This window comes from Dipteris shenzhenensis, chromosome 13 (genome assembly GCF_047967505.1).
Source record: "Dipteris shenzhenensis isolate YYH24624 ecotype China chromosome 13, Dip_SZ_1.0, whole genome shotgun sequence".
Classification (NCBI taxonomy): domain Eukaryota; kingdom Viridiplantae; phylum Streptophyta; class Polypodiopsida; order Gleicheniales; family Dipteridaceae; genus Dipteris; species Dipteris shenzhenensis.
The window spans coordinates 2,908,393-2,925,089 of record NC_141608.1 but is presented as its reverse complement, the minus strand read 5'-3'; the positions used below and the strand labels follow the sequence as shown (position 1 = coordinate 2,925,089).

General features: G+C 48.4%; 1 protein-coding gene across 1 annotated transcript in view; it reads right to left on the bottom strand.

Moving 5' to 3' along the window:
- Positions 1-16,697, bottom strand: part of LOC147894924 (DNA polymerase V family) — an 86,666-nt gene that overhangs the window by 402 nt on the left and 69,567 nt on the right. Inside the window, 2 exon segments of the mRNA XM_087383582.1 lie at positions 1-1,160; positions 1,252-1,524. The exon segment at positions 1-1,160 is cut by the window's left edge and continues 402 nt beyond it. Coding sequence (XP_087239708.1) covers positions 1-1,160; positions 1,252-1,524 — 1,433 coding nt within the window.

Below are 16,697 nucleotides of genomic sequence, written 5' to 3'. Positions count from 1 at the left end.
CTTGGTGTCTTCTGAAGTAGACTGATAAAGACCTCCTTCATAGCAGGCAAGTGCTGCTTCAGACAAGCTCGTAATTCACCCGCATCCAATTCATTTTGGTATGGATCTTTGGAAGCTTTACTGCGGAGAACCACGTTTACCAAAATCAAGGATTCATATTGCAAATACTCAGACCGTGAGCTTATGCATCTCTCCAGGAGCATTCCAAGGCTCATCATTCCAAGCCTAGGGAATCGCATGAAAACTTCACGGAGAAACGGAGTCTTCAGGCGGCTTTTCTTCTGAGAAAAGAAATCATTCACAGCATCCAGAATCAGATGCTCAACTTGTCTGGCGTCCTTGCCCTCATGCAACCGTTGGCCTTCTAGTACTTTTAAAAGCCAAAGGCTGCATGCTTGTGCTACTGGGGTAACCGTCTTTATCTTTGACCTTGAGGCCAATTTCAAAGATCGTTGCAACAGACCCTCGATAAATGTTCTATCTATATCTGTTCCTTTAGGATATTGTTTTGATTTGAAAAGCTTTGCTTGAAGAACAGTCCTGATTCTATCTGCAAGCTGAGTGTTACCGTCTACAGAGGATGATACGACAAAGGCTTGCAGTAAATGTGGTAGAGCTTTTATAACCAATACACTGTTAGCGTGTTTTTTAAGGAAAAACTCAACAAGAGAAAGAACCCTGAATTTGAAGAGGAGTGGAGGTAGCAGGGTTGTGGGATGTGTGATAGATGCCTGGATCTTGAGGAGGGGCCAGATGGGCATCAATGCTTCCTAACCTTGGCATGCATCATCCATTTCAGAATCAGAAGCAGAATTGTCTAATCCTTCATCATTTCCCTCCGCTTCCTTCTTGCTTGTGCCCTGCGATTGAGTGTCCTTTGTCTCATTGACTACACCCTCACTATCAGAATCGGCATTCAAATGCATATACTCGTTTGTTTTATCTTCCTTGAATTTTCCCTGCAATTCCGCATCATTTCTCTCTTCATCATCCAGGTCCTCCTCACTATCTTCAATTTCTAAAAGCTGATCATCGTCACTCTCTTCAACATCAAACGGGATTACAACTTTGTGCCGAGCAGACCCTAATTGTTTCTTCACAACCCTCAGCATGCCCAGCAAGGCTGACTCTGTCATATCGCCACAAAATGACTTAAATACCTGCAGAATAAAAATACTTCAGGACAAAGAGCACCACAAAATTTAAAACTTTATGAAATAATGAAACCAGATTCTAAGCAAGAACCTTTACCTGCTCTGCAGCAGCACGAATTGGAGCTGATGACCGGGCCAACAGTGATAGAAGAACGTCCATTAGAACATCCATGAAGGCAGGTGATTCTTGGTCCTCCATATCATCTTCAATATCTACGTCAAAAACCTCATGGAAAGCCTTTTTACAGCATACAACAACTTCTGTCACAATCTCATTAACATGAGATTCTGCGGACTCTAACAGAAGTTGCGAGAGCAAGGAGCACATGGCCTGTATCTTTTGCTTCTGCTCACCATTCAGTTTTTGTGCCTACCAAAAGGAAAGAAAAGGGGGGGTTGAATGATGCCCAGTCACTTGGCAGTGTTCTGTAGATTGTCACTTATGTGCATGCGTGCAAGGTTCCCTCTATGGACCATACAATACATCGATAACTCCCACACAATACATACATCCCACACACACGTTAAGTAGCTCAACACCCACACACACACACACATAGTACAATACAGTCATTGTACCCAGCCGCCTCATCCTGGCCGACCAGTCTGCTTGCTGGCCGACTTGGTTGGCTGGTCCAATAAGGGCCTTTGCCAGGCCCTTTTGGGCTGCTGCCAGGCCCCAAAGGAAGCCCCCATTGGGCCCCACCCTTGGGCACATCTATGGCCAGGTGTCTGGCCCACCATAGCCTCCACCTCTGCCCCTTTACTGTGTCATGTGCCAGCTCTGCAGACGCCTTTTGCTGCACCACATGCAGCCTCTGTCCAGCCTCCCGTGCACCTCTGTTAGGGGCCTGTTCCAGCCCGTACACACACGCCTTGAAGCACCTCTGCCAGGCTGCTGTGCTGCCCATGTGGCAGCCCCTTTTGGCTGTCCTTTCCCTGTGAGGTGCTGCCCATGTGGCAGCCCCCTCACCTTTTCTTTTGGGCACATGCCCTAGGTCTCCCTCCCCCACGCTCTCCTCATATGGGGGCTTACAGATGACCTTTCCAACAGACAGGTCTAGTCTCTGATCCATTGACAATACCCCAAAAATTGTGGGATACCAACAGGTCGCACACCAAGTACGACCACATGGGATAGTTGATACCATCAAGCTTGTCTTCATGGGGATGCATTCCAAGAGATTGATGGTAAGCCATTGCAAAAACAAAAATCCCCAAAGAAAAAGAGTGCCCTGCAAATGTCAAAGCCTCAAGGCTATCACGCAAAGAGCTGGCTGCTCAAAGTATCTGACTGCTAGCTGCAAATGTCAGGTAGACAGCAATCTCTGCAAATGGGAATGCCAAAAGTGGTTGCTCATGCACTGAGCAAAATGCACAATCTGTCGCCAAAAATGACCTGGAAAAAATAGTCCAATCAAAGGGCCGCCCTACAAAGTGCTGTCCTGCAAATGACCAGCCCAGAACAAAGGGCAAATGTCTGCAAATCTATCCAAATGGTAGCCCAAAGGAAAGGGCAAATGCAAATAGACCCCAAATTTGGCCGTGCCAAGCAAGTATCACTTTCAACAAATCTGACAAAAGCCCCAAATTCTGAGAGGGCGAATATGCCAAACGGTAGGCAAATGTGCAAAACCCCCAAATTTTGCTGAAATTTTACAACTGTGACAAAATGCCCGGCAATTGTGACTGCAATGTCTTGCAAATGCCAATGCAATGTCTACCAAAATGCCAAAATCTACTAATCTGACTTCTAGAAATAGCAAATGTCAGATTCTCTCACTCCAAATGAGTTGATAGAGTGCCCGGGTGTCTGCCAAATACGGCTCCAATGCAAATCTGAAGCCAAAAGTCAGAAGCCCCAGATCTCAAACGAAGAAAACCACCTAGAACGAAGACCAATAGTACGGGAGCGGATGTCCTGGGCAAAGAACAGGTTCCGACATGTCCATGGAGTTACAAATGGTCCATAGGGTGTGGGGGTGAGGAAGTCCGACGAGCTGTAGGACACGGGGGCGCAGAAGTTCAGCGAAATGCAAGACGTGGGCATCGAGGTGACTATACGGATCAGTACCGTCTCCATATGATGAGATGCGGCAAAGCAAGCGCGGTAGGTAGTACGAGAGCTCGAAGATGTTGTTATAGAGCAAGCCGGCAAATATCTCTTTCACCAAAATGTCCATATCCTAGACCAAAGCCAACGAAGGTCTATTTTGCTTAAACGTGCATATAATCCAAACTAATGCTTGAAGCATACAAACAGAAGCCACTCCCACCCAAACTTCATTGCACATTGGATCGGTTCTTGTCTTCACCCATTGCGTTCGATCCCTTGGCAAGAGGGTGAGCTGAGCTGAAAGCACCAAGAGAGACAGGTTTTTACCAAGAGAACCTTCTTTGATACAATTGTTGGGTGCGGGAAGCAATGGAATGGGAGGGGAGTGCAAGGGAGCAAACAACAAGTTGAAGCAAACGTGAGTACTTGCAAATGGATAATGAGAAAGTACAAAGGGGTGACCTATATGGTGCCCCCAAGTCAACCATATGGTTGACCAATGAAGTCAACTCTATGAGTTGACCTGACCTACAAGGCACATACCAAGGCTAAGTGCTAACAACACCTACCTGAGCCTCCCACCTAGGTACAATCCTTCAAACACCTGCCTGAACCTAAGCCTCTCGCCTAGGTACAATCCTTCAGACACCGAAGCTAATTCCCCCGAGCAATGAATCAAGGTCGTCCTTTAGCAAGGTCTGTGCCTTCAACCTCCACCAAACCTGCCCACAGGGTCTCAAAACTTGCTGACCAATCTGTACTGTTCCGTAACCTGACTGATGTAATCCTGCCTGTTCACGCCGTCATCTCTTGCTGGAAACTCTGCCTAGATCTGACCTTTCCATCTGTGGACAGCCTCTACCAAATCTGTCCTCCATGGTGGCTCTCCTCTGCCAAGGATCTCCTCTCTCTCTGGTGCCCACATGGCAGCTTATGTGCTGTCCATGTGGCAGCCCCATGTCCCATCCTATCATTCTATGGTCCACCCCCCGATGCACTCCTCAGTCCATGACCTCATCATCTACAATGGCCTTCAGAGATGGCCATCATTTGGAGGTTTCACTTGCCTACCACATGGTGGTGGGAAGAGCATAGTGGACTACCTACTGGGCCCATTAGCTTTTGCTTCGCGGATACATGATCTCACAGTACCCCCTCCCTCACTCGGAGTTGATCACTCATATCTGGCTTTCCGTATCTCTACCACCATGCCCACAGAGAGTCTCCTGCCACGCCTACTCGTACCCAAATCCACTTTGACCGTGCCCTCGATCCAATATATGTGAGTCACTTAGCCAAAGAGCTTCCACCCCTACTAGGAGAAGATATAGACCTCGCCCACACCTTGGACACCCTTGTCTCCATAGTATAGGACACTGCCGCCAAATCCTTCCCTACAACTCGATCCACACAAGCCCACCTCACACACGAGCGAGCTTTGGGTCAATTGACGTCATCTGAGGCACATCGGATCTTTCAAGGGTTGACACGCCACAAGAGACAAGCCGTCCTCAAACATAGGATGGACAAGATCATGAGATATTTTCGAGGGACCCGACCACTAGATGGGGACTTCTGTCGGAGGGGAATCCACCCATTCCCATCACCAATCCGAGATTGTGGCACACTTATACATGCTCCTTCACCGGACATGTCCTCAATGCATAGGCCCACCACATGTCACTTGTTCACCAAACAAAATGTATGGGCTGCACTCCGTCGGTTCCATAACCGGAAAGCATAGGATCATGAGGGCCTACGGGCTGAGCATTTCGCGCATGGGCAGGTGGTCTTAGCCCCGATTCTAGCACAGATGCATGCTGTATGCCACGGCTTCCCACCGCCATGGAGCACCACCACTATTGTACCGATACACGAAGCAGGAGACCGCATGGATATTGGGAACTACCGCACCCTCATGATTGGCCACACATTGGCCAAGATTTAAGGAACGGTACTAGAGAGGGAGATCAACAGTCCTACGGAGGCACAAGAGCAGCGGGCACTAGGGTAGGCAGGATTCAGAAGGCAGCACTCTACTCTAGATCACATCTTCACTTTGAGGTCTATCACTGAGGAGGCGAGGTCCAAACATCATAAAGTCTATATATGCTTCGTAGACTTTTGGAAAGCCTTCGACACAGGCCCACGATTCCACATAATCAGAGACTACAGGAGACGCAGATTCCAAAGACACTGATTTGGGGTGTGATGAGCCTATATGAGTCAATCAGAGGCAAAGTTCGTGCCATTTACATCGATGAGATCACATCCTTTATAGACCACCTAGGAGGTGAGAGATCATTACTAGCCAACCTCATGATACAGATATTACTTTACGCTAATTACATAGTCCTGATATCATCTTCAGCAGAAGGACTGCAAAGACATTTGGAGACCATAGAGGTGTTCTTTAGAGAGAGAGACCTAACAGTCAACCAAGGGAAGACCAAGGTTATGGTCTTCAACACCTCACACGAAGTGATCCGCCGACTCAGCTTCAACTACCGTGGCAAGCCAGAGGAGATAGTATAGTCCTACACATATTTGAGAGGAGTCTTCACAAGACTCATTTTCACGATGACCCATGACTCACATGAGGGCGGGGTGCTTTAGCTCGGCTAGAGCGACAGTGCTTCCAGGCGCACTTCCAAGATCCACTGACGAAGGGCTGGCTTTTCAATACGCTAGTAAGGCGATTGCCATGTATGCAGCAGTTCTACCGCGACCACGTCCTGAGAGTATCGGAGAAGGTATTCATCATCAAACCCCAGTATCTCGAAGATAGAGGTGTCTCACATGCACTGATAAAAATGCGGGTTTCGTCCCATCGATTGAGGATCAAGGCAGGAGAGCTATAGCTATACCCAGAGAGCAGAGAGTATGCATGTTATGCACGCTGGGGGGCGGTTGAGATAGAGAAGCATTTTCTTTGTACTTGCCCAGACTACTATGAGATTCGTGGACGCTACCACTATCTCTACCCGAAGGGGAGTAGCTTCGGCCCACTATCACGCGCCTGATTCATTTCCATTACCAAGTCTACATTGGGCTCTATCTGATGGAGATGCGCCGCCACAAGGAGACACTACTACTCCAAGACACATCGGGATAGAGGAGGAGTTAGCTGATATGAGGGCATCTTGGATCAGCACAAAGAGCCGACAAGGTGCAACTGGGAGAGGGACGCAAAGACCACACGCATGACAGAGATTGCCCCGAGCACATTCTATTGAGGTCCAACCTATCACAACTCTTCTCAAGGAGGATTGACAAAGATGAGGAATCACTTAGGACATAGCCTAGAGAGTTCAGAGATCAAGGAGACCGCATCCCCCGCCCCCGCCACAGTGCGAGACAGCTCGACAGATGCAGATACGAGATATTTTCACAGCTCACCAGAGAGCCATCACTATACTGAGCTTCGGTTTCTAAGTCCCACCTCCGTGATTAACTTGATTCAATTTGTGCTTGATTGATTGATTCTGATTTTCATGACTATGATCACTATGTTTTTGCCAGTATAGATTAGTACTCAGCAAGGGCCCTAGTTCGCCTTTTGCTCCAGCCCATTGAGGCTTGTATGAGTCTATTTTTTGTGTGCACTTAGTCCCATAGGCCCGCGAGGCCTCTCTCTCTCTCTCTCTCTCTCTCTCTCTCTCTCTCTCTCTCTCTCTCTCTCTCTTTGCTCCTCCTCCCCGCCATGCTGCTCTCTCCCTCCCCACCTTGAAGCTCCTCCCCGCCCTATTGCTCCTCCTCCTCACCACACGCCGCATGACGCCCTGCTGCCCCGCCGCATCACGCTCTAGCTCAAGCTCCCTGCCATGCTCCAGCTCCCCGCCATGCCTCAGCTCCCCGCCTCGCTAGCCTTGCTTGGCTCCGGCCTGCTCGCCTAGCCAACCTGCCCGCTCGCGCCTCTTCCCTGCCTGCGCCTCCATTGCAGTGCCTCCTCTGTTGCTGCTTGCACCCCCCACACACACTGTCGTGCTGCTCCTTCCCCGCGCTGCTTGCTTGCTCCCTTCCCCACTCCCGCCTGCTTGCTCCCTCCCTCGCCATTGTTGCACCTCTTCCCCGCCCCGCCATTGCTGTGCCATTGCTGCTGCTGCGTCATTGCTACTGTTGCGCCATTGCCCGCCACGGAGGCCCATAGCAGCTGCTTGCTACTTGCGAAGCAGCCTTGGCTGCAAAACACCAAGGTTGAGCTTGGTAGCTAGCCCCCCCCCCCCCCCCCCCCCCCCCCCCCCCAGCCCTTGTAATCTACGCCAAGAAGACTATCTGAAGACTATTAGATCAAAAAGTGATGACACTATGGGGACAAAGGAGAGCTCACCCGACCAGAAAACAAAGGGTGACAAGGACCGGAAGTATAGACGAAGGCGGAGAAAATAGAAGACAAGCGCCAAGGCTTGCATATCAACACTCAAGGAAATATGCAAGATGCAAGACACAAAAATTGAAGGCCTACGCAAGAAGCTAAGAGAGACTAGAGAAGATGAAGGTTTGAAAGGCCTATGCAAGAAGCAGAGAGAGACTAGAGAAGATGAGCTCTCAAACCTTTGAGCCCAAATGCAAGATGGAATGAAGAAATGGCAAGAATAGATGCAAAACAAATGGACATGTGAGAAAGGTAAAATGATGCAGGACATGACTCGTGCTTTAGATGAAAAAAACAGTAATTTGACCTCAAAAATTGAGACATTGGGCGCCCATGTTGATGCCCTCCAAAGTGAATGACAAACTGAAGGCAAGTGCTCATTGGGAAGAAGGGGAGTTTCAGCCACCTTTTAACGAGGAGCTGAACACCATTGAAGAGCAAATGCAGCAGCTCAAGAATGCGAAAGGGATGTCAGAGGAAGGGTGCAAGATCAGTGATATGTTGAAATCAGAGAATGAACAACTCAAAAAGGAAATGGCAGCTTTGCAAACAATGGTACAAGGGAAACACGCCGAGTTCACACAACAAATCACGAAAGGGAAAGCTGATATGCTTGCATGGAAAGATGTAATAAAGAAAGACACAACACCAAAGAAAAGGGAGCTCATTTCTGAAACAATGGAGGAAGAGAAACAACAGGACAGCAAGAGTTTGAATGTGCTGGTCAGAGGCCTAACAGTAGGTGATAGCCCCATGTCAGATGCCAAAATCCTCTTTGACAAGATGGGAGTAAACCTCACTTCTGAATCATATACCTAGATGAATCCAGGAACATTCCCAAACTCATCCTCTAAAAACACAACATAGTGCAGTTTCAATCTCATGATAGTCACTCACAAGGTTGAAAACCATAAACTCCATCATGCATAGCAGGGACTAGCTACTATGACATCCCCACTGACGTCATCAGCGCCCAACAGTGGGTGTAGACCATAGTATAAAAATATGCTCTCACACATACAAATCTACACACCGACACATACTTGAGCATCCATTTATACAAAGTCTTCGTACTGAGTTTCTGTCGGCACTCCGGAGGTGAAGGGCAGACTCAGCCATGATGAAGGCTAGCACTAAAGGAGAAGGCTAATCAAAAGGTAGTCCAAAATCTCTTCATTCAAGCTACAACTGCTTGTGAAGTCTAAACATTTTCATTTTAGTCTCTCCCCAACGAGCATCTAAATCTAAATCTAACTGATAGGGCAACGCACCATTTAAGATAGAAAGAATTATCACAATACCAGCAGGCCGCAACTTAAACGAAAACTCACAGGGTGAAATTTGCATGTCCGCTAATACGGCAGAAGCATATACCTAGATGAATCCAGGAACATTTCCAAACTCATCCTCTAAAAACACAACATAGTGCAGTTTCAATCTCACGATAGTCACTCACAAGGTTGAAAACCATAAACTCCATCATGCACAGCAGGGACTAGCTACTATGACATCCCCACTGACGTCATCAGCGCCCAACAGTGGGTGTAGACCATAGTATAAAAATATGCTCTCACACATACAAATCCACACACCCACACATACTTGAGCATCCATTTATACAAAGTCTTCGTACTGAGTTTCTGTCGGCACTCCGGAGGTGAAGGGCAGACTCAGCCATGATGAAGGCTAGCACTAAAGGAGAAGGCTAATCAAAAGGTAGTCCAAAATCTCTTCATTCAAGCTACAACTGCTTGTGAAGTCTAAACATTTTCATTTTAGTCTCTCCCCAACGAGCATCTAAATCTAAATCTAGCTGATAGGGCAACGCACCATTTAAGATAGAAAGAATTATCACAATACCAGCAGGCCACAACTTGGACGAAAACTTCACAAGGTGAAATTTGCATGTCCGCTAATACGGCAGAAGCATATACCTAGATGAATCCAGGAACATTCCCAAACTCATCCTCTAAAAACACAACATAGTGCAGTTTCAATCTCATGATAGTCACTCACAAGGTTGAAAGCCATAAACTCCATCATGCATAGCAGGGACTAGCTACTATGACATCCCCACTGACGTCATCAACGCCCAACAGTGGGTGTAGACCATAGTATAAAAATATGCTCTCACACATACAAATCCACACACCCACACATACTTGGGCATCCATTTATACAAAGTCTTCGTACTGAGTTTCTGTCGGCACTCCGAAGGTGAAGGGCAAACTCAGCCATGATGAAGGCTAGCACTAAAGGAGAAGGCTAATCAAAAGGTAGTCCAAAATCTCTTCATTCAAGCTACAACTTCTTGTGAAGTCTAAACATTTTCATTTTAGTCTCTCCCCAACGAGCATCTAAATCTAAATCTAGCTGATAGGGCAACGCATCATTTAAGATAGAAAAAATTATCACAATACCAGCAGGCCGCAACTTGGATGAAAACTTCACAAGGTGAAATTTGCATGTCCGCTAATACGGCAGAAGCATATACCTAGATGAATCCAGGAACATTCCCAAACTCATCCTCGAAAAACACAACATAGTGCAGTTTCAATCTCATGATAGTCACTCACAAGGTTGAAAACCATAAACTCCATCATGCATAGCAGGGATTAGCTACTATGACATCCCCACTGACGTCATCAGCGCCCAACAGTGGGTGTAGACCATAGTATAAAAATATGCTCTCACTTCTGAATCAGCCTGGACAGTGGGTAAAACAGATGCACCGATGAGGCCTTTGGTTGTAAAGCTGTGAACAGCCACAGATAGATCGAGTACACGGGCAGCACTGAAGGGGGACCAAGATCTTTCTAGATGAAGATCTCACACTCCTGCAGCAAGAACGCAGAAGGGAAGGAATGGTGCGGGTGATGGCTGCAAGACAAGAGGGGAAATGGGCAGTTTACAGAGATGGTAGGGTGATCATTCGAGAGAGGGTAGAAAAAGAAGCACAAGATGCAGCACAAGAAGGGGACAGCACATGACGGTGTCTGAACGATGGGGCAAGTATGCAAGATGGCAGTGTGGAATTGTAATGGCACCCTATCGTCCGACCCAGGGGGGTTTTTGGAGACATACCATAACAAAGATGTGATCTTCTACACCGAGACACATGAGAGCCCAGAGAGAAGGCTACCCACAGTGACAGGATACACATGGGAGTCTGCCCAAGGGAAGGAGCTGAGGAGGGATAGTGGGGTACAAGGATCCGTGGCTGTTCTTTTCAGATCACATCTGAGGCCCACTCCTTTCTATAATACGAAAGGAGGAGCATGCACGACACATGTGGATTCAGGTCCAGTTACCACACACACAGCCGACTTTCATTGTATTATGTTCCTTTTCCCCAGACACATCATCCTACGCACGAGAAGTCACCACTGACGGGCACAGCCCATATGAGACTATTCACGATGATATCACGGAGCTCTCCAAACATGGGGACACTCTCCTCCTTGGTGACTTCAATGCACGTACTGGGAACAACACGTGGGCCTGTTAGATTTCGATGAGGATTCCCTCATAGTACCGGAGATGGATGCAGCAGAGCTGGGGATCGTGAGGCAGTCGGCAGATGCAGATGAACCAGTGACAGCATATAGGAGACATTTACTTGAGCTAGGGGCTATACATGACTTGATCATATATAGCGGTCTCCGAAGATGGCCATCATCTGGCGGACTCGACTGCTGATCTCCCTCTCTAGGACTGATCCATATATCTTAGCCAAAGTGTGGCCAATCATAAGAGTACGGTAGTTCCCAATGTCCATGGGATCACCTGCCTTGTCTATCGGTACTACGGTGGTGGTGCTCCAAGTAGGTGGGAAGCCATGGCATACGGCATGATTGAACAACTGTGCTAATATCAGGGTCATGATCTCTTGCCCATGCGCAAAATGTTCAATGCGTAATCCCTCATGATCTGGTGATCCTTGGTTATGAAGCCAAAGAAGGGCAGCTCATACATTCTGCGAAGTAAATAGATTACATGTGGTGGGTCTAGGCATAGAGGACATATCAGGTGGTGCTTGACCTAGGACATCATACAGAGAGCAAGCATATGTGTGCTAGATTGCGGGCTCTGTGATGGGAATGGGCAACTTCCCTTCTGATAGGAGTCCCCATCCCGTGGTAGGATCTCCTCCATGGAAGGAACTGATCACCTCCTCCATCCTGTGCATGAGGAAAGCCCGCTTCTTAGGCCGTGTCACTTGGCGTGACATCCAGCGTGCCTCTGGTGGAGTCAAATGTCCCAGTGCTATCTCACGCGTAAGGTGGGCTCTCATCTCTCTGCACTCGCCATCAGACCAGGGATTTTGGGGCATCTTTCCATCTAGAACACGTGCAGATCGTGTCGTGGGAAAGGCTCTGGTGGCAACATCCTGTATCATCGATATAAGAGTGTCTGATGCATGTGCGAGGTCCATCCCATCACCAAGTAGTACTGGAAGCTCAGAAGCCAGGTGGCTCATGTACACCGGGTCGAGAGCACGGTCAAAATGGATCTGAACACGAGTGGGTGGTGGGGGGGCCCTCCTCATGGTTGGCATGGCGACCGATATACAGAAAGTGAGATATGAGTGGTCGGCTCCAAATGGAGGGGGGCACAATATAATCATGTATCTGTGGGGCCAGTGCCAATGGACCGAGCAAGTAGTCTACTGTTGAAACAGGTACACATAGGGTTATGGACAGCGGGCACTTGGGCAAGCAGGATTTCGGAGACATCACTCCACCCTAGATCACATTTTCACCTTGAGGGCTATTATTGAGAAGGAAAATTCAAGGCGTCAACATGTCTACACTTGCTTCATAGATTTTCGTAAGGGATTTGACACTGTCCCACGCTCTCGCCTAATCAAGAGGTTATAGGAGCTACGGCTCCCATATATCATGATTTGGGGGATCATGAGTCTATATGAGTCTGTAAGAGGGAGGATACGTGCCCCAGGAGGCTTATCAGACTGGATTGGGAGTGATATTTCAGCGACGGAATGGAAGAGATTTGAGAGACTCCAGGTGACCATGGGATCCAGGATGATTTGGAGTAAACCCTCAGTCCCCCATCAGATTATACACGCAGAGTTCGCCATGACCCCTCTCAAGGTTGATGCCATCTTTCAGACAGTGACATTCCTCCACAGAGTTTGGGCCTTACCCCAAGGGAGACTACCGTGGTTAGCACTTGAGTCCTCTAGGCGACTAGCAAAGAGTGGTGTTGATACGGCATGGTATGCACTCTATGCGCAAGCCCACTACTTGTCATCTATTCAATACGCAGAATGTGCAGGCTGCACATCGTCAGCTCCACAACCGGAAAGCACAGTATCATGAGGGCCTCCTAACAGAGCATTTCGCACATGGGCAGGAGGTTCTAGCCCCGATTCTTGCACATATGTTTAACTTTGCAGTTTGTCATGGCTTCCCACTAGCATGGAGCACCACCACTATCGTACCTATACACAAAGCAGGAGACCTCATGACACTGGGAGCTATCGCACCCTCGTGATTGGCCACACATTGGCCAAGATCTATGGATCGGTACTAGAGAGGAAGACCAACAGTCATACAGAGGCATAGGGACAACGAGCACTAGGGCAAGCAGGATTCGGGAGGCAGCACTCTACTCTAGACCACATTTTCACTCTGAGGGCTGTCGTTGAGGAGGCGAGGTTCACATGTTTCGTAGACTTTCGAAAGGCTTTCGACACTATCCCATGATCTCGTATGATCAAGAGACTACAGGAGATGCAGATTCCAGAGACATTGATCTCGGGAGTGATGAGCTTATATGAGTCATTCAGAGGTAGGGTCCGTGCTCCAAGCGGTCTATCGGATTGGGTCGAGAGCACAATTTTAGTGAAGTAGGGCTGCCATCTCTCACCAACTCTCTTTGGACTTTACATCGATGAGATCACATCTTTCATAGATCGCCTAGGGGGCGAGGGTTCATGACTGGGTGATCGCTTCATACAAATATTGTTATACGCTCGTCAGCGGAGGGGCTGCAGAGAGCTCTAGAGGCATTAGAGGTGTTCTGCACAGAGAGAGACTTGACGGTCAACCTTGGGAAAACTAAGGTTATGATCTTCAACACCTCACGAGGAGTGATTTACCGACTTAGTTTCACCTATCGTGGCGAGCCAGTGGAGATAGTGCAGCCGTACACATATTTGGGAGCATTCTTCACAGGGCCCATCTTCACGATGACCCATGCAGCTCAGGCACGGCTCACACGAGGGCATAGTGCTTCAACTAGACTAGGGCGACAGTGCTTCCAGGCGCACTTCCAAGATCAACCAACGAAGGGCTAGCTTTTTGACAAACTAGTGCCACCGACTGCCATGTATGCAACACCCTTCTACTAGTGCCACCGACTGCCATGTATGCAGCACCCTTCTGGGGGTGCGATCTTCCGAGGACAAATTGGAGGAGCTTCGCGCGGCTACGGGTGACGATGGGGCCCAAGATGATCCGATGTAAGCCCTCAATCCCACATGAGATAGTGCAGGCAGAGTTCGCCATGACACCTCTCTAGTTTGATGCCATCTTTCAGACAGTGACTTTCATCCACAGAGTCTAGGACTTACCCCACTAGAGACTTCCGAGGTTGGCCCTAGAGTCATCCAGACGGCTAGCAGAGAGCAAGGCAAACACATGGTATGCACGCATATCTACATGGCTTGCCAGGCATGGTATCCAAATGGGCAAGCTTCCCCCCTTTCAGTACAGCATGGATGCGCTTGCTAAGTCGATCCCACGAGATGAGATCAATCGTATCATACAGTTAGACCTCCTCCAGCTTCATACATCCGAACTTGGGGGGAGGACCAAGAGCTCCCCACCAAGACCCAATTCTACCGCGACCACTCTTGAGAGTATCAGAGGAGGGATTCATCATCAGACCCCAGTATCTTGAGGACAAACAACATGCACTAAGGATTGCCATTGGTCAGATGCGGGTTTCATCCCATCAGCTGAGGATCGAGGCTGGGAGAGCAACAGGTATACCCAGAGAGCAACGGGTCTACACACTATGTATGCTAGGGGCAGTTGAGACAGAGGAGCATTTTCTTTGTGTTTGCCCAGTCTACTACGAGATCCAGGGGCGCTACCACTGTCTCTACCTGGAGGGGAGTGGCTTCAGCCCTTTATCACCACTGATCCATTATATGACCAGGTCTATATTGGGCTTTATCTGATGCGGAAAACCATGCTAGAGTGTCCCTTAGGCACATGCACCCGAACTAAGCAGCTCAGCGTCCCTTGTCCAGACTGAAAATAGCTCGTCCGGCTTGGTAGTTTCACACATGCACGGACACCCAAATATATAATGTATAGAGTTTACGATAAGTCAAAGAACCAATGCATAGCTCAGTGGTAAGGTCCATCGAAAATAGTAGATGGGTCCCACATGAATTCTATTTTTGCCTCCGCCCAAGCACTTGATCGAGGTCTCAAGGCCAGACGCAACTTCACGCTCTTTGGATTGCCACATAGAAGTGCGTCCGCCCGTGTGTGAATTCATTGCAAGGCGGATGTTTCATTTTTGGAATGTTGATTGGCTCCCTCGATGTCCAAGCACTTGGATGCGCCTGTTTGTGAAACCAGCCTTATGTAGGTGCTAGTAGGAGTCCGCCCTTGGCAGAGAGTCACCAGAGAGCAACAGGGGATGGCCAGACCACCATAGGACATAGAGGATGACCACGCACAATAGCGCGTCACAAACTTCTATGCATTTGAGTCAGCCCCAGGACACAGTGGAGTGGAGGAGGAGCCAGCCGACATGAGAGCAATCTGGATCAACATCCGACACGGTACCACCGAGAGAGGGACGCAGAGACCACATGCACGACAGAGAGTCCTCAGAGTACACTCTTTGCTTCAGCCCACTGAGGCTTGTATGATTTCGATTTTCTGTGTACTTTGTCCCATAGGCCCGTGTGACCTCCCGTGGACGTTAATATATCTTTCTTTCTTTGCTCTATTGAGGTCCGACCTATCACAGCCTTCCTCAGGAGGGACCACCAGAGAGCCATCACTGTATTAGCAAGCTTCAGTTTCTGCATCTGTTTCTGTTTCCAAGTCCCAGTGTCGAAACTTACTTGTTTTGCAATTTGTACCTGATACTGGATAGATTGATCTGGTCCACTATGCAGTTGCAGTTGGCTATTTCTATTCATGATTATGATTTTGTTAGCAAACTAGTACTCAGCAAGGGTCCTAGCGTGCTCTTTGCTTCAGCCCAATGAGGTTTGTATGAGTTCGCTTTTTTGTGTGCTTTGTCCCATAGGCTCGTGAGGCCTCCCGTGGACGTTAATACATCTCTCTCTCTCTCTCTCTCTCTCTCTCTCTCTCTCTCTCTCTCTCTCTCTATACTTATCATGACTATGTAGGTGATCATCATTCTGACATGACTATGTAGCAGTCAATACTTATCATTCTGACATGACTATGTAGCACTCAACACTTTAGTATTTGCATTCTGCATTGGAGTGGAGGCTCATTTAGTAGCTCCGCCCACACAACTTGTTTGTATCAGGATTTTTCAATCTCTTAGACCCATCGGTCTTTCAAAGACTTTAATAAACTCTCTCTCGTTAGCTCGTTCGTCGTTCGTCGTTGGCTCCTCATTCGTCGGTTCGTCGTTCATCGCTGGTTCGTGAACTAGTCACTGGTTCATGAGCTCGCCATTCGTCGCCCGTGAGCTCATCCATTAGCTCGTCAACTCGTCAGTAGTCAACCCTCCATACGTGAGCTCCTCAGCTCATCTTTCTTTGTTCATGAAGTCAACTCGTCACCTCATCTACTCGCCACCAAGCTCATCATTTATCTCGTCGTTGGCCGTCCAACACCACCTAGTGTAACCTAAACCCTAGCCGCCACCTCTTCGTCCGTCAACAAGCAAACCCTAGCCGTCAAGGTTGTGCAAGCCGCCAACAACAAACCCTAACAAGTTTTCTAACCCCTAGCTAGGATGAACCACCAGCCCAATTGGGGGTTAGTTCAGCCAGGGGGTAGCAGCAGACATGGCCAGCAAGGAATGGCCGAGCTTCTCTACGAAATCCCCTTCAACTCCAATAGCCTCAGCCACAGGGCCCGAT